This window comes from Oncorhynchus mykiss, chromosome 8 (assembly GCF_057628025.1).
Source record: "Oncorhynchus mykiss isolate SJ-2025 chromosome 8, ASM5762802v1, whole genome shotgun sequence".
NCBI lineage: Eukaryota > Metazoa > Chordata > Actinopteri > Salmoniformes > Salmonidae > Oncorhynchus > Oncorhynchus mykiss.
The window spans coordinates 32,863,492-32,881,319 of NC_143029.1; the positions used below are offsets into that span (position 1 = coordinate 32,863,492).

A 17,828-nucleotide genomic window follows, 5' to 3' on the forward strand; every position below is an offset into this window, starting at 1 on the left:
GGGTGTGATGCTTACATACATCAGGTCGTAATGCCCCGGTGACTCAGAACGTGCAGATTTTTTTTTGTTACCCTTCCCCAGATTTGTGCCTCGACACAATCCTGTCTCGGAGCTCTATGGACAATTCCTTTGACCTCATGGCTTGGTTTCTACTCTGACATGCACTGCCAACTGTAGGACCTTATATAGACAGGAGTATGCCTTTCCAAATTATGTCCAATCACTTGAATTTACCACAGGTGGACTCCAATCAAGTTGTCGAAACATCTCAAGGATGATCAATGGAAACAGGATGCACCTGAGCTCAATTTTGAGTCTCATAGAAAAGGGTCTGAATACTTTCCAAAGGCACTGTACGTTAACTATGCACTATGTAATTATGGTTCAGTAGTTATCAGTTCATTGTATTGTTAACAAATTATGAAAATCATATAAAAATAAAGTGAATATTGTATTTTGAAAAGCAGATACTTAGATTGAGTATGTATCCAAATTGAAAGTGTCATTTGGTGCAGTGAACAAGTGACTTTGTGAATTTGTTTGTTGTACTCAGTCAAATGAAAATGTGCTTTGACGCATGAGCTATTTCGATGATCTGATTGCATTTTTGTGCTTAGAGTTGTGAAAATGTTCCACATACTTGTAAAAATTGCACCAAAGTAATTCAAAAATGAACTTCCAGGGTCCTGTGAAGTCCAGCCAGCTGCTTGTTGATTCCCCACAGGGCCAGGTGTGAATGCTATAGGAGGCCTAAAACCTAACCAGTTTGAATACAATGAGGACCCTGTCAACCACCAGCAGACAAATAACAAAGGCTCTGAAGTTGTTGGCTGCACATGTCCGTGGTTCTCAGCTATCTCGATAAAGACAATAAAATCATGTTGAAATGACAGCCCTTGATGAAGCAGTGAAACACATTTAACAAGGTGTCTGTACTCTAAGATTTGTGTAAGGTCTCTAGGAGCTGTATTGAAAAGATCCAATGAGTGTTCTCCCAGACATTTGATAAAAAAAACAATGATGGGTGTTTAAAAAAATGAACAAACCAGTTGGTGTATATTAAGATGCATCTAAAAACGTAACTAATATCAAATAAATTAACAACCAAGGGAAAATGTACTTACAGCTGTCTACAGGTGTTTTCTGCTCAGTGATGGAATAGAGTTGGCTGACTGGATGCTGCCCAAGAGTCAATGCTCAAGATGTTGTCTGCTGTAATGTAAGCAGTTGATGTCTTAATAATCGTGCTTTATTTGTACATCATTGATCTTTGACACACCTCTTACAAGTTCAAGCATTCTCTCTGGTTAAGGAAAATGGTATAGGCATCATGCCCAGACGCCACCCTGACCTCGCATGCCTAGACCCCCATACATTAACTCCCTCCTCACAGACACATACGCACGCACGCAAACCGAGGTAAAAATTCCCGAATTTAAAATATAACATTCATGTTTGGTATTGTTTTAATCACCAAACAATTTTCTGGTTAGAATTAAATGAACCCTGCATGTTTTAAATTCACAGCTCTGTTTATTAATGAAACAATTATTTGAAGCAACTAGGCCCCAATACAATACCTTGATCAGCAACTTTTACACGTCTGCACACAGACACTAGGACCCTCCTCACATCCGATATACTGTAATCAAAAAAGTGGGGTGTGATGTTTACATACAACATGCGGTAATGCCACGGCCACTCTGAACAATGGGTGTGATATTTACATCCTGGCGTGAAGTCAAACCTGGATGTGATATTAAAGTCCTAGCCATTCAGAACAAGGGGTGTGATGTTTACATACTCTACATCATGTCGTAATTTCCCGGCCACTCAGAACAATGGGTGTGATGCTTACATACATCATGTCGTAATTTCCCTGCCACTCAGAACAATGGGTGTGATGCTTACATACATCAGGTCGTAATGCCCCGGCGACTCAGAACAATGGGTGTGATATTCAAATCCTAGGCAGAAGTCCCGCCCCCCTCCCCAATCAACGAGGTGTGAAAGTTAGTTTGACAGAAGCTACCCTACAATAACTACTCTCATGGTGTTTGAAAATTGATGATGTCATCAGTTAGAAATGCTCTGTTTTCACGTTTGTAGACACTGGTATTGTGCTGGAGATCATTTTTAAAAATGGTGGAACTACCCTTTAATTATTTCAGCTCAAAATGTGTGAGTGTAAAGATATAAAACACACATACAGGTAGTAATTCAGACAATAAATAGTGCAGAGGTTAGTTGTTCGGTAGTTATAAAGATAAGAGCCTGAATGGTTCTGGATACTTAAATACCTAGCTATGACACTAGTACAGTAAAACAACCAGGTACACTTATCTTACAAGTAGTGCAATAGGTCGTAAAGGCACTGTGTAAACGTTGCTAATGTGGGATGCTGGGTGTGACTAAATTCCACATGATACTGTACACGGAGAGAAGAGGGTAATATAGTGGTAACAGCACATACACCGATGAGGATGTAAGTGACTGATTAACCAAAATGCCATTTGTAAACATCGTGAACAACCCTGTACTCCCAATGTTTGCCTATGTGGTCACAGGCATAGCAAATAGCTTGAATGAACTCTTGACTCAGTTGAACCAGATGTTGCTGAGCAGAAAAGTTTCTACGCCACTGAAAGTAGCGCAGATATGCCTCATCATCCTTGTCCAACTTGAGGAGGAATTCCGCCAGGGCTTTTGCATCGGGAAAGTCATTAATATGGATGAAGGAATCTCCTGGGACAAAGTCTTCATAGTTCTGTCTCGGTGGGCCCAATACTACTGGCACTGTTCCTGCTGCAAGTGGTCCGTTTAGCTTCTCTGTGATGTAGTCTTTGTGGACCGAGTTCTCAAAGGAGAGGTAGAACTTACAGCTGGAGAGTGTTGAGTAGTAGTCCTCATATTTCAAGAATCTAGCAAAGGCTGTGCCAAAGAGTTCCACCTTAATGTGTTTTACAAGGTCTCTGTAATATTTGTGCCTTACCCCTGTTCCAGTGGTAGGGTCATTGTTGCTCACAATCCAGCAAACTAATTTATCCTTCTTGGGCAGCACAAAGTCCTCACCCTGGCCTTTCCTTACGGTCAAGCGCCAACGCACAGGGATGTCTGCGTCTTCCCTATAACTCAAGGTTAAATTGAAAAGGTTATCTAGACCAGGTATCCTAATTGTATTTGTAGGTGATTCCACATGATACCAAATCCACTTCTGGAATGGTGGTCGAGGTGATGGAGGCAAGTTGGATAAATCGTATTTGATGGATTTGTGAAAGATGAGCACACCATCTGCCTTGTTGTACAGAGACCTGTCATCTGTCAGGTGGCAGCCATCAATGTTGAAGAAAGTGGCACAATCGCTAAAATCAAACCTGCGGTTTTCAGGCCAGAACCACAACAGCATGATGGGCTTTTCTGGCTCTGGCTGCTTAGACAAGGACCTGTTCTCAGGTCGCTTTGAGTAATGAGGCTGGGGAGTACAGTCCAGAGCTGATTTGTAATACATAAAAAACAGTGTCACAAATCCTCCTAGACAGAGGATCCCTACCAGGAAGATACGCAAAGCTCCTGTAAGGAAAGTACTTGACAGCATTTTGGCTCCTGTGAAGAGAGGAAAAACACATTATTACATTATCATTCACACTCAAAGAAATTAAACCAAATGAAGATTTTTGTTTAACTGTTGTTAAATAGCTTTTGTGTACAGAGAGAAAGTATGAGAAAAGAAGCAGGTGCAGATTAAACACTCTCTTTTAATTTGAGAGTAACCACAAATACAGTTGATGCAAATGGGAACATGAACAATGAGAATGGTTTAGTCAGATTAGATTCAAAAGGGACAACGAGGAAACGTGCCCATGTACCTGGCTACCTCAGGATTGTGCTGAAGTCAATAATAAAAATGTCCTTTCATCTTATACCCCTTTGCTGCACTGATCCACTAGTCTCGTTTGTCACAATGTCATCGGGTGAATGTTGAAATGTCTTATTCTTGACTAATATTGATTTTCGTTTACTTTTTCTAGTCTAAAAACACTTAATTATAGACGTGTAGACTTTTACATGACCATTCAAAGCTGCACTCAATAAGGCACCAATAAGTGAAAGCCTGTAGCTGTCAAAGGAAAAGATAATGCCTTACCGGTGAACAGGTTGTTCTTGTCATGCTGTATTCAGACCTGCGGGGATGTCATTAATTTACACTCCCTATGTGAGCTGTGCACCTGTGAAACATTTCTCTGGGTCTTTGGTACTCATCAGTTCAATAAAGCGATAAGAAACAGTGACGACGTCTTATAAACAAAGGGAGAGAACAAGTACTTCTGGACACCCTTACGGCAGGATTAGAAAGCATGAAAGGGAAATAGAGGTTGGGCCTCTGTTGGGAGGGGTAGGCCAGATTGTGCCATGTCCCAATAAACAGTAAAGGGGGAATAAAATCCTGTATCTTTTCCCTTACCAGCGAAAACATGCCTAAACATGTCATGGACATCATAAAGTTAGAACAACTAGGCTACAAAGACCTTTAATGAACCAAATAGTTCAAGGACACATATTCACTACAACCATTCATGAGAACAAAACATGTCAACCTTACCGTTCACCTCAACCAATAGAACAAGAAAAATGATATTTAGTGTCTAGGTGTGGTTTAGTCACTATCAATGTTGTGGTGCGTGTGTGGCGTTCCATGGGCAGTCATGATTCACATCCTTCTCTTTGTTCCATTGTGCCAGTTAGAGAACTCCCATGGAACGTCCACATATTCTCTGTTGACATTTGACACTTTCTAAAGTGATGAATTCCCATATCCCCTTACGACCCGGATCCTGGAGTGTTTGGTACCCTGATCCACGGTATAAAGCATGTGTGAAACACAAGCAAACCCTGGCTGAAATTAATCCTGGACCTGCATGAGTAATGGGTCCAGGATTCAAGACCAGTCGCTTGGAACTTTTTTGCCCGTTGTAAACAAGCTAGCTCGCTAACGTCATGTAGAATGTGCGTCGTGCTGATCGCACCCGGAATCAGTTATTTTCGGGTTCTTGTGAAAGCAACATTTATTCTGTACAATTCTCACAAATGCTACAGCGAACCGAACCATGGAACCGAATTTCATAATGTGAAAACTCCATTAGCCTGTCTTAGTTCTAGTCAATTTTCCTGGTTGTTTTATGTGTCGGTATTAGATTTGAGTGACCTCATGTGTATACATTGTGTCTTTCATTGTGATTGAATGTTTGGTGTATTAAAGGCGCAATCCATACCTTTTTCTCTACCTCGTGGCAATGAAACAAACTACAACTGTCCTGAAAAATGTATGCTAATAACTCACAGAAAAACTCTTTAGGGGGAAAAAACTCAACATATAGATTCTACCTTTATGAGCTAGAAGTGCTGTTGTAGTGTGGAGTTTTTTCATCCATTTGTATACATTTATTGTGAAACAAACTAACAGGAGCTACAGTATATACCCACCCACACAAAGAGGGCAACACTCTTTGGCCAAACACAATGGGAAAAGTATCAAATGTACAGTTGACGGAGAAAAAAAATAAACATTTCAAATCCTACGCATTTTGCCATGTCTTAAATTTGTCGCTATTTGTATTTATTGTGAATACCCATTAGCTGCTGCCAAGGCAGCAGAAATTGTAAAAACATTACAATACATTCACAGATTTCACGACACGTGTGTATGCATGTGTCTGTGCCTATGTTTGTGTTGCTTCACAGTCCCGCTGTTCCATAAGGTGTATTCTTTATCTGTTTTTTTTTAAATATAATTTTACTACTTGCATGACTCACTTGATGTGGAATAGAGTCCATGTTGTCATGGCTCTATGTACTGTAGTACTGTACGCCTCCCATAGTCTGTTCTGGACTTGGGGACTGTGAAGAGACCTCTTGTAGCATGTCTTGAGGGGTATGCATGGGTGTCCGAGCTGTGTGCCAGTAGTTCAGATAGCTCGGTGCATTCAACATGTCAAAACCTCTCATAAATACAAGTAGTGATGAAGACAATCTCGCCTCCACTTTGAGCCAGGAGAGATTGACATGTATAGATTCAAATTAGCTCTCTGTGTACATCCGAGGGCCAGCCGTGCTGCCTTGTTCTGAGTCAATTGCAATTTTCCTAAGTCCTTTTTTGTGGCACCTGACCAAACGACTGAACAGTAGTAGCTTTGTTGATAGTGTTGTTAAGAAGGCAGAGCAGCACTTTATTACGGACATACTTCTCCCCAATTTAGGTACTGTTGTATCAATATGTTTTGACTATGACAGTTTACAATCCAGGGTTACTCCAAGCAGTTTAGTCATCTCAACTTGGTCAATTTCCACATTATTTATTACAAGATTCAGTTGAGGTTTAGGTTTTAGTGAATGATTTGTCCCAAATACACTGCTTTTAGATTTTGAAATATTTAGGGCTAACTTATTCCTTGCCACCCACTCTGAAACTAACTGCAGCTCTTTGTTAAGTGTTGCAGTCATTTCAGTCACTGTAGTGGCTGACGTGTATAGTGTTGAGTCATCTGCATACATAGACACTGACTTTACTCAAAGTCAGTAGCATCAACTTTAGTAAAGATTGAAAAAAGCAAGGGGCCTAGACAGCTACCCTGGGTAATTCCTGATTCAACCTGGATTATGTCTGAGAGGCTTCCATTAAAGAACACCCTCTGTGTTCTGTTAGACAAGTAATACTTTATCCACATTATACCAGGGGGTGTTAAGCCACGCAAGTTTTTCCAGCAGCAGACTATGATCGATAATGTCAAAATTTGCACTGAAGTCTAACAAGACAGCCCCCATCACTTTATCATCAGTTTCTATCAGCCAATCATCAGTCATTTGTGTAAGTGCTCTGCTTCTTGGCATTCTCTCAACCAGCTTCATGAGGAATGCTTTTCCAACAGTCTTGAAGGAGTTCCCACATATGCTGAGCACTTGTTGGCTGCTTGTCCTTCACTCTGCAGTCCAACTCATCCCAAACCATCTCAATTCTCAATGCTTCCGGCGCCGACAGAGATGGCCGCCTCGCTTCGCGTTCCTAGGAAACTATGCAGTTTTTTGTTTTTTTACGTGTTATTTCTTACATTAGTACCCCAGGTCATCTTAGGTTTCATTACATACAGTCGAGAAGAACTACTGAATATAAGATCAGCGTCAACTCACCATCAGTACAACCAAGAATATGTTTTCCGCGACGCGGATCCTGTGTTCTGCCTTACAAACAGGACAACGGAGTGGATCCCATGCAGCGACCCAAAAAAACGACTCCGAAAAAGAGGGAAACGAGGCGGTCTTCTGGTCAGACTCCTGAGACGGGCACATCGTGCACCACTCCCTAGCATTCTTCTTGCCAATGTCCAGTCTCTTGACAACAAGGTTGATGAAATCCGAGCAAGGGTAGCATTCCAGAGGGACATCAGAGACTGTAACGTTCTTTGCTTCATGGAAACATGGCTCACTGGAGAGACGCTAGCCGAGGCGGTGCAGCCAACGGGTTTCTCCACGCATCGCGCCGACAGAAACAAACATCTTTCTGGTAAGAAGAGGGGCGGGGGCGTATGCCTTATGGCTAACGTGACATGGTGTGATGAAAGAAACATACAAGAACTCAAATCCTTCTGTTCACCTGATTTAGAATTCCTCACAATCAAATGTAGACCGCATTATCTACCAAGAGAATTCTCTTCGATTATAATCACAGCCGTATATATCCCCCCCCAAGCAGACACATCGATGGCTCTGAACAAACTTTATTTAACTCTTTGCAAACTGGAAACCATTTATCCGGAGGCTGCATTCATTGTAGCTGGGGATTTTAACAAGGCTAATCTGAAAACAAGACTCCCTAAATTTTATCAGCATATCGATTGCGCAACCAGGGGTGGAAAGACCTTGGATCATTGTTACTCTAACTTCCGCAACGCATATAAGGCCCTGCCCCGCCCCCCTTTCGGAAAAGCTGACCACGACTCCATTTTGTTGATCCCTGCCTACAGACAGAAACTAAAACAAGAGGCTCCCACGCTGAGGTCTGTCCAACGCTGGTCCGACCAAGCTGACTCCACACTCCAAGACTGCTTCCATCACGTGGGATATGTTTCGTATTGCGTCAGATAACAATATTGACGAATACGCTGATTCGGTGTGCGAGTTCATTAGAATGTGCGTTGAAGATGTCGTTCCCATAGCAACGATTAAAACATTCCCTAACCAGAAACCGTGGATTGATGGCAGCATTCGCGTGAAACTGAAAGCGCGAACCACTGCTTTTAATCAGGGCAAGGTGTCTGGTAACATGACCGAATACAAACAGTGCAGCTATTCCCTCCGCAAGCTAAGCGTCAGTATAGAGACAAAGTAGAATCTCAATTCAACGGCTCAGACACAAGAGGCATGTGGCAGGGTCTACAGTCAATCATGGACTACAGGAAGAAATCCAGCCCAGTCACGGACCAGGATGTCTTGCTTCCAGGCAGACTAAATAACTTTTTTGCCCGCTTTGAGGACAATACAGTGCCACTGAGACGGCCTGCAACGAAAACATGGGGTCTCTCCTTCACTGCAGCCAAGGTGAGTAAGACATTTAAACGTGTTAACCCTCGCAAGGCTGCAGGCCCAGACGGCATCCCCAGCCGCACCCTCAGAGCATGCGCAGACCAGCTGGCCGGTGTGTTTACAGACATATTCAATCAATCCCTATACCAGTCTGCTGTTCCCACATGCTTCAAGAGGGCCACCATTGTTCCTGTTCCCAAGAAAGCTAAGGTAACTGAGCTAAACGACTACCGCCCCGTAGCACTCACTTCCGTCATCATGAAGTGCTTTGAGAGACTAGTCAAGGACCATATCACCTCCACCCTACCTGACACCCTAGACCCACTCCAATTTGCTTACCGCCCAAATAGGTCCACAGACGATGCAATCTCAACCACACTGCACACTGCCCTAACCCATCTGGACAAGAGGAATACCTATGTGAGAATGCTGTTCATTGACTACAGCTCGGCATTCAACACCATAGTACCCTCCAAGCTCGTCATCAAGCTCGAGACCCTGGGTCTCGACCCCGCCCTGTGCAACTGGGTACTGGACTTCCTGACGGGCCGCCCCCAGGTGGTGAGGGTAGGCAACAACATCTCCTCCCCGCTGATCCTCAACACTTGGGCCCCACAAGGGTGCGTTCTGAGCCCTCTCCTGTACTCCCTGTTCACCCACGACTGCATGGCCACGCACGCCTCCAACTCAATCATCAAGTTTGCGGACGACACAACAGTGGTAGGCTTGATTAACAACAACGACGAGACGGCCTACAGGGAGGAGGTGAGGGCCCTCGGAGTGTGGTGTCAGGAAAATAACCTCACACTCAACGTCAACAAAACTAAGGAGATGATTGTGGACTTCAGGAAACAGCAGAGGGAACACCCCCCTATCCACATCGATGGAACAGTAGTGGAGAGGGTAGCAAGTTTTAAGTTCCTCGGCATACACATCACAGACAAACTGAATTGGTCCACTCACACAGACAGCATTGTGAAGAAGGCGCAGCAGCGCCTCTTCAACCTCAGGAGGCTGAAGAAATTTGGCTTGTCACCAAAAGCACTCACAAACTTCTACAGATGCACAATCGAGAGCATCCTGGCGGGCTGTATCACCGCCTGGTACGGCAACTGCTCCGCCCTCAACCGTAAGGCTCTCCAGAGGGTAGTGAGGTCTGCACAACGCATCACCGGGGGCAAACTACCTGCCTTCCAGGACACCTACACCACCCGATGTTACAGGAAGGCCATAAAGATCATCAAGGACATCAACCACCCGAGCCACTGCCTGTTCACCCCGCTATCATCCAGAAGGCGAGGTCAGTACAGGTGCATCAAAGCTGGGACCGAGAGACTGAAAAACAGCTTCTATCTCAAGGCCATCAGACTGTTAAACAGCCACCACTAACATTGAGTGGCTGCTGCCAACACACTGACACTGACTCAACTCCAGCCACTTTAATAATGGGAATTGATTGGAAATGATGTAAATATATCACTAGCCACTTTAAACAATGGTACCTTATATAATGTTACTTACCCTACATTATTCATCTCATATGCATACGTATATACTGTACTCTATATCATCGACTGTATCCTTATGTAATACATGTATCACTAGCCACTTTAACTATGCCACTTTGTTTACATACTCATCTCATATGTATATACTGTACTCGATACCATCTACTGTATCTTGCCTATGCTGCTCTGTACCATCACTCATTCATATATCCTTATGTACATATTCTTTATCCCCTTACACTGTGTATAAGACAGTAGTTTTGGAATTGTTAGTTAGATTACTTGTTGGTTATTACTGCATTGTCGGAACTAGAAGCACAAGCATTTCGCTACACTCGCATTAACATCTGCTAACCATGTGTATGTGACAAATAAAATTTGATTTGATTTGAATTGGATTGAGGTTGGGTGACCGTGGAGACAAGGTCATCTGATGCAGCACTCCATCACTCTCGTTCTCGGTCAAATAGCCCTTACACAGCCCGAAGGTGTGTTTTGGGTCATTGTCCTGTTGAAAAACAAATGATAGTCCCACTAAGCGCAAACCAGATGGGATGGCGTATCGCTGCAGAATGCTGTGGTAGCCATGCTGGTTAAGAGTGCCTTGAATTCTAAATAAATCACAGACCGTCACCAGCAAAGCACCCCCACACTTCCTCCTCCATGCTTCACGGTTGGAACTACACGCGGAGATCATCCGTTCACCTCCTCTGCGTCTCACAAAGACACGGCAGTTGGAACCATTACTCGTGTTTCTTGGCGCAAGCAAGTCTCTTCTTATTATTGGTGTCCTTTAGTAGTGTTTTGTTTTTGAAGCAATTCGACCATGAAGGCCTGATTCACGAAGTCTCCTCTGAACAGTTGATGTTGAGATGTGTCTGTTACCTGAACAATGTGCATTTATTTGGGCTGCAATCTGAGGTGCAGTTAACTCTAATGAATTTATCCTCTGCAGCAGAGGTAACCTTTCCTGTGGCGGTCCTCATGAGAGCCAGTTTCATCAAAGCACTTGATGGTTTTTGCGACTGCACTTGAAGAAACTTTCAAAGTTCTTTAAATGTTCCGGATTGACTGACCTTCATGTCTTAAAGTAATGATGGACTGTCATTTCTCTTTGCATATTTGAGCTGTTCTTGCCATAATATGGTCTTTTACCAGGTAGGGCTAACTTCTGTATACCACCCTTACATTGTCACAACACAACTGATTGTCTCAAACGCGTTGAGAAGGAAAGAAATTCCACAAATTAACAAGGCACACCTGTTAATTGAAAAGCATTACAATCTAAAATATATTTTAGTTTGTTTAACACTTTTTTGTTTACTACATGATGTTATTTCATAGTTTGTCTTTACTATTATTCTACAATGTAGAAAATAGTAAAAATATAGAAAAACCCTTGAATGAGTAGGTGTGTTCAAACTTTTGACTAGTACTGTATATACATACAGTGCATTTGGAAAGTATTCAGACCCCTTGACTTTTTAGACATTTTGTTACGTTACAGTCTTGTTCGATTCAATTGTTTTTTCCCCCTCATTAATCTACACACAATAACCCATAATGACAAAGCAAAAACAGTTTTTTAGAAATGTTTGCATATGTATAAATAAAATTACTGAAATATCACATTTACATAAGTATTCAGACCCTTTACTCAGTACTTTGTTGAAGCACCTTTGGCAGCGATTACAGCCTTGAATCTTCTTGGGTATGACGCTACAAGCTTGGCACACTTGTATTTGGGGAGTTTCCCCCATTCCTTGCAGATCTTCTCAAGCTCTGTTAGGCTGGATGGGCAGCGTCACTGCACAGCTGTTTTCACATCTCTCCAGAGATGTTAGATCAGGTTCAAATCCGGGCTCTGGCTGGGCCTCAAGGACATTCAGAGAAGCAACTCCTGCATTTCATGGCTGTGTCCTTAGGGTCATTGCCCTGTTGGAAGGTGAACCTTTCTGAGCGCTCTGGAGCAGGTTTTCATTAAGGAACTCTCTGTATTTTGCTCCGTTCACCTTTCCCTCGTTCCTGATTAGTCTCCCAGTCCCTACTGCTGAAAAACATCCCCACAGCATTATGCCACCACCATGCTTCACCGTAGGGATGGTGCCAGGTTTCCTCCAGACGTGAGTTCAATCTTGGTTTCATCAGATTAATCTTGTTTCTCATGATGTGAGAGTTGTTTAGGTGCCTTTAGGTGCCTTTTAAAAAACTCAAAGCAGGCTGTCATGTGCCTTTTACTGAGGAGTAGCTTCCATCTGCCCACTCTACCATAAAAGCTTGATTGGTGGAGTGTGGCAGAGATGGTTGTCCCTCGAGAAGGTTCTCCCATCTCTACGTAGGAACTCTGGAGTCTTGATGGTTCATAACTTCTGTGTTCTTGGGGACCTTCAATGCTGCAGAACTTTTTTGGTACCCTTCCCCAGATATGTGCCTCGACACAATTACTTCGACCTCATGGCTTGGTTTGTACTCTGACATGCACTGTCAACTGTGGGACCTTATATAGACAGGTGTGTGCTTTCCAAATCATGTCCAATCAATTGAATTTACCACAGATGGACTCGAATCAAGTTGTAGAAACATCTCAAGGATGATCAATGGAAACAGGATGCACCTGAGCTCAATTTTGAGTCTCATAGCAAAGGCTCTAAATTCTTACGTAAATAAAAAGTCACTTTCCGAATGCAGTGTATGTATATGTGATGGGACGTATAGACGATATATGCGTAGAATATGTACTATATCTGAATAATAGTATATGTACAGCAATAGTTAAATAGGAAATGCCTTGACAAGAATACAGTTTATACTGTACATATGAAGTGGGTAAAACTGTTTGTAAACATGATTCAAGTGATCAGTGTTCCATGACTATGTACAGTACACAGGGCAGCTGCCTCTAAGGTGCATGGTGGAGTAACCTGGGGGTAGCTGACTAGTAACAGTGACTAAAGTTCAGGCCAGGGTACTGGGTGGAGGCCGGCTAGTGGTAACTATTTAAGTCTTATGGCCTTGAGATAGAAGCTTTGTCCCAGCTTTGATGCACCTGTACTGACCTCACCCTCTGGATGATAGCGGGATGAACAGGCCGTTGCTCGGGAGGCTGAGGTCCTTGATGATCTTCTTGGCCTTCCTGTGACACCGGCTGCTGTAGATGTCCTGGAGGGCAGGCAGTGGTGATGCGTTGGCATGTTGCCTTTGTGTTTACTGTGTCGTAATGTGTGATCATTGAGATCCTAGTAGATGACTTACAGTGCCTTGCGAAAGTATTCGGCCCCTTTGAACTTTGCGACCTTTTGCCACATTTCAGGCTTAAAACATATAGATATAAAACTGTATTTTTTGTGAAGAATCAACAACAAGTGGGACACAATCATGAAGTGGAACGACATTTATTGGATATTTCAAACTTTTTTAACAAATCAATAACTGAAAAATTGGGCGTGCAAAATTATTCAGCCCCTTTACTTTCAGTGCAGCAAACTCTCTCCAGAAGTTCAGTGAGGATCTCTGAATGATTCAATGTTGACCTAAATGACTAATGATGATGAATACAATCCACCTGTGTGTAATCAAGTCTCCGTATAAATGCACCTGCACTGTGATAGTCTCAGAGGTCCGTTAAAAGCGCAGAGAGCATCATGAAGAACAACGAACACACCAGGCAGGTTCGAGATACTGTTGTGAAGAAGTTTAAAGCCGGATTTGGATACAAAAAGATTTCCCAAGCTTTAAACATCCCAAGGAGCACTGTGCAAGCGATAATATTGAAATGGAAGGAGTATCAGACCACTGCAAATCTACCAAGACCTGGCCATCCCTCTAAACTTTCAGCTCATACAAGGAGAAGACTGATCAGAGATGCAGCCAAGAGGCCCATGATCACTCTGGATGAACTGCAGAGATCTACAGCTGAGGTGGGAGACTCTGTCCATAGGACAACAATCAGTTGTATATTGCACAAATCTGGCCTTTATGGAAGAGTGGCAAGAAGAAAGCCATTTCTTAAAGACATCCATAAAAAGTGTAATTTAAAGTTTGCCACAAGCCACCTGGGAGACACACCAAACATGTGGAAGAAGGTGCTCTGGTCAGATGAAACCAAAATTGAACTTTTTGGCAACAATGCAAAACGTTATGTTTGGCGTAAAAGCAACACAGCTGAACACACCATCCCCACTGTCAAACATGGTGGTGGCAGCATCATGGTTTGGGCCTGCTTTTCTTCAGCAGGGACAGGGAAGATGGTTAAAATTGATGGGAAGATGGATGGAGCCAAATACAGGACCATTCTGGAAGAAAACCTGATGGAGTCTGCAAAAGACCTGCGACTGGGACGGAGATTTGTCTAACAACAAGACAATGATCCAAAACATAAAGCAAAATCTACAATGGTATGGATCAAAAATAAACATATCCAGTTGTTAGAATGGCCAAGTCAAAGTCCAGACCTGAATCCAATCGAGAATCTGTGGAAAGAACTGAAAACTGCTGTTCACAAATGCTCTCCATCCAACCTCACTGAGCTCGAGCTGTTTTGCAAGGAGGAATGGGAAAAAATTTCAGTCTCTCGATGTGCAAAACTGATTGAGACATACCTCAAGCGACTTACAGCTGTAATCGCAGCAAAAGGTGGCGCTACAAAGTATTAATTTAAGGGGACTGAATAATTTTGCACGCCCAATTTTTCAGTTTTTGATTTGTTAAAAAAGTTTGAAATATCCAATAAATGTCGTTCCACTTCATGATTGTGTCCCACTTGTTGTTGATTCTTCACAAAAAAATACAGTTTTATATCTTTATGTTTGAAGCCTGAAATGTGGCAAAAGTTCGCAAAGTTCAAGGGGGCCAAATACTTTCGCAAGGCACTGTAAGTATTCTAATTCACAATTATGCGTGTGATACTCTTCATGTAGCATATGTCAGTATTTATACAGTCCTTCCTTTGTTCATATTATTGTTTCTCTACTTGTGCTACCAGTTATTGATTTGTGTGCTCATTATCCCTGTTTTCAGTCCATTACAGAACCGCTACCATTTCCACTATCTTTCCCACTACATTTGTATGGCCATGATGTAAATAAAGTGCCATTGTGTGTAGCTCTGTGTTGCCTATTATTCTTCCCTCTGACCTTTCGAGGTGTGCCAGTGGGTCACCGATTAGCCCAATAGGAGAGTTTCTCTTAAACCGAACACATGACGTTGAGATACTCCAAATTATTGTTTAGAATGTGTGGACATGAACACAACATGCTTTCTCAGTCGTTCTGCAGAAAAAAATATGATAGACAACTGTTGGGATTTTTGGGTTCAGCTGAGGCTGCTGCTCCATCGCGTGAAAAAGAAAATGAGAGCCGCAAACTCTAGGAGCTCAGATGCAGTCATTTAATAACCTAATAACCAACGTTTCAACAGACAAGTTGTTCTATCATGTAACAGGTAAATCTGCATGGTCTTCCCCGGTAGACCTTGGTATTAATCTCTTAATTTGGATTGGATCAGAACCAGGGATCAACAGTGCCTTCATATAGTCTATATCCTTGGTCATGTTTCTAGGCTGCTCACCCAACAAATGATTACAACATAAACAATAGACACATTAGGAATACGTTTTTTGTTCCGTTTCTCAATGCCTCCTCTTTTGAAAAACAATACCTCACTCAGTGCATACCCCGGTGCACATGATTCGGACCCACAATGCATTATGTATCCGTTTTTTTGTTGTCAGTTAAGACGCAGATGACTCTTTAACAAAACTCCTCATACAGAGTAAGGATGGTTTTGATGACAAAATGCATATTAAAAGAAGCACACTGATAAAGCAAGTACAAGATCTCACCACAGTATAGAGAGAACCGTGTTCCCAGTCTAGCCATAGGACACTTAACACTCATATTCAATGTCTGTGAGACCCAGCGCCATTTAAACGGACCAGTTTAACGTAAGTCCATCAAAGAGCAGGTAAAGTTCGTCATATGACATCAGTCCTTCAGTCACACGCAATGACCAGCCCACACTGTCCATCTTTACTGCATGTCAAGGCTATAAGTTCAACTAGACATCAATGCTAAAGAGCGATAAAGTGAGACACGGATATAAGGGAAGAAGCCATGCGTCTTGTTCCATCTATTCATATTCTCCTTCACCGGAGCACACGGGCGCAGGGCTTGTTGTGCAGGGTGAGCTGGTGGGAGCTGTACCCAGAAAGGGTGATGCCCATGGCCCCTAATAGGAAGGCAATGTGGGGGGTCATGATTTCCCCGGGCCCGCTCCTCTCCAACCAATCCATGTTATGCTTTGTCTGAGTCTGAAACACACATACACACCCACACTAAACCAGTCACATAATAGAGCTTCTTATCTCCCGTCAGAATTGAAATGTTTAAGAAAATAAGTTAGTGAATTTATGTAATTGAAATGAACTCAATATTTTTTTTTTTATCTATATGTGGAATGTAAAAAATGGCTTACATGGTTACATGTACTTAAGCATGAATGAGAATGGGTAGTATGGTTTAGGGCACTCACCTTCAGGTATTTGATGTACCCTGGGGATAGCCTGGGCAGCTGGAAAAACAAATTTGCCCTCTTCATGGTTGCGCTTAGAAACAAAAGTTATCAGCTAAGTTTCCTGGGCTTTCAGTCTGTTCTCACACACACACAACTCCACTCAGTTCTCCTATCTTTCTACTGTGATGCAAACCCTTATCCTGTATATAAAGGCTTTCTCCATAATAATTTAATCTCCTACGTGGTTTGGCCTGTCCTAGGGATAAGAGGCTTGGACGCAGGGCCAGCAGGCTGCTCCAATCCTAAATTCATGGCATAGACACGCACACACCTGGTCAAACAAGCAAATGCACAGTTATAGTAATGACAAGAAATTAATTAATTCTAGTACTAAAGAGTAATTATTTGTACTTTTGCTAAATACAGTGATAAGCATTAAGAGAGAGAGAGAGATACGATGATTGTGTCATTAAAGTTGTTATGCTACATGAGCAACATGCCAAGAAATCAAGACTTATGTCTCATCGGTTAATGTAATGCAGAGCTGCACAAAAATAGTGTACATTGAAAGAGTGTGTGTGTGTGTGTGTGTGTGTGTGTTTAGCAAAGAGCTTATCTCCAGCCATTTGTCTGAGCTGGATCAGATAGGATAATAGGATCAGCAGCTGCATAACAGGTCTTTCTACAGAGGGGAAGCCTTAATCAGTACTTACTGACAGGTCAAGCTTGTTAGAGTTTTTATTATTGGATGATGATTTGCATGACATTTTCGATACAAATCCCGGTATTTGTATGGTATTTGTTTTCATGAGCAATCCATGTGAGATCGCCTTGCAGTGCTGCCTGGTGTATGTTCATTGTACTGTATGTGTGTGCTCTTATGTTTGTTTTGTGTATGAAAATGGTATAGGCAAAAAAGTATGTTATTGAGACCAATACACCATGGACTGACTGACTGTGTGACTATCTCTCTGAGGGTAGGCTGGTTTTGAGAGGGGGGAGCGTGGACCTTGTCCTCTCACTCAGTCTTGGCAGCCCGTTGAGACGGCATCATGGGGAATATCTAGCTCGTTAAAGAGCTAGTGTGCAGCACCTGTTTGTTTGTAAAGTTCCAGAGATGTGGGCGGAACATGCTGATTAGCAGCCTGTTCTCAGCCTCCCGCGGTTCTGTGTGTCATCATCCCCTCATATTCTCCATTGAACCCAAATGTTTCTGCAGAATCTTATCTTCATCAA

At 42.6% G+C, this 17,828-nt stretch overlaps 1 protein-coding gene and 1 long non-coding RNA gene across 4 annotated transcripts in view; both read right to left on the reverse strand.

Moving 5' to 3' along the window:
* Positions 1-357: 357 nt before the first annotated feature.
* LOC149981502 (4-galactosyl-N-acetylglucosaminide 3-alpha-L-fucosyltransferase 9-like) lies at positions 358-4,327 on the reverse strand. Of its 2 annotated transcripts, XR_016497752.1 has the most exons (3): positions 4,145-4,327; positions 1,581-3,603; positions 358-1,212 (listed from the first exon to the last, which is right to left on the reverse strand). XR_016497752.1 is itself a non-coding variant. In XM_090243212.1 (2 exons), the coding sequence occupies exon 2, from the start codon at positions 3,593-3,595 to the stop codon at positions 2,498-2,500; it is 1,098 nt and encodes a 365-aa protein (XP_090099338.1). In that variant the 5' UTR covers positions 3,596-3,603; positions 4,145-4,252; the 3' UTR covers positions 1,514-2,497. The 2 variants fall into 2 exon arrangements, 1 of the variants encoding a protein (XP_090099338.1); XM_090243212.1 differs by lacking the exon at positions 358-1,212 and having other exon boundaries at positions 1,514-3,603; positions 4,145-4,252.
* Positions 4,328-15,446: 11,119 nt separating this feature from the next.
* Positions 15,447-17,828, reverse strand: part of LOC149981503 (uncharacterized) — a 94,204-nt gene continuing 91,822 nt past the window's right edge. Inside the window, exons 4-5 of one of the 2 annotated variants that reach the window (XR_016497753.1) lie at positions 16,611-16,683; positions 15,447-16,389 (exon numbers count right to left, since the gene is read on the reverse strand). This is a non-coding gene — a long non-coding RNA (uncharacterized LOC149981503). Of the gene's footprint in view, positions 16,390-16,610; positions 16,774-17,828 lie in introns of those variants that run through there. The other variant, XR_016497754.1, reaches the window with a different exon arrangement.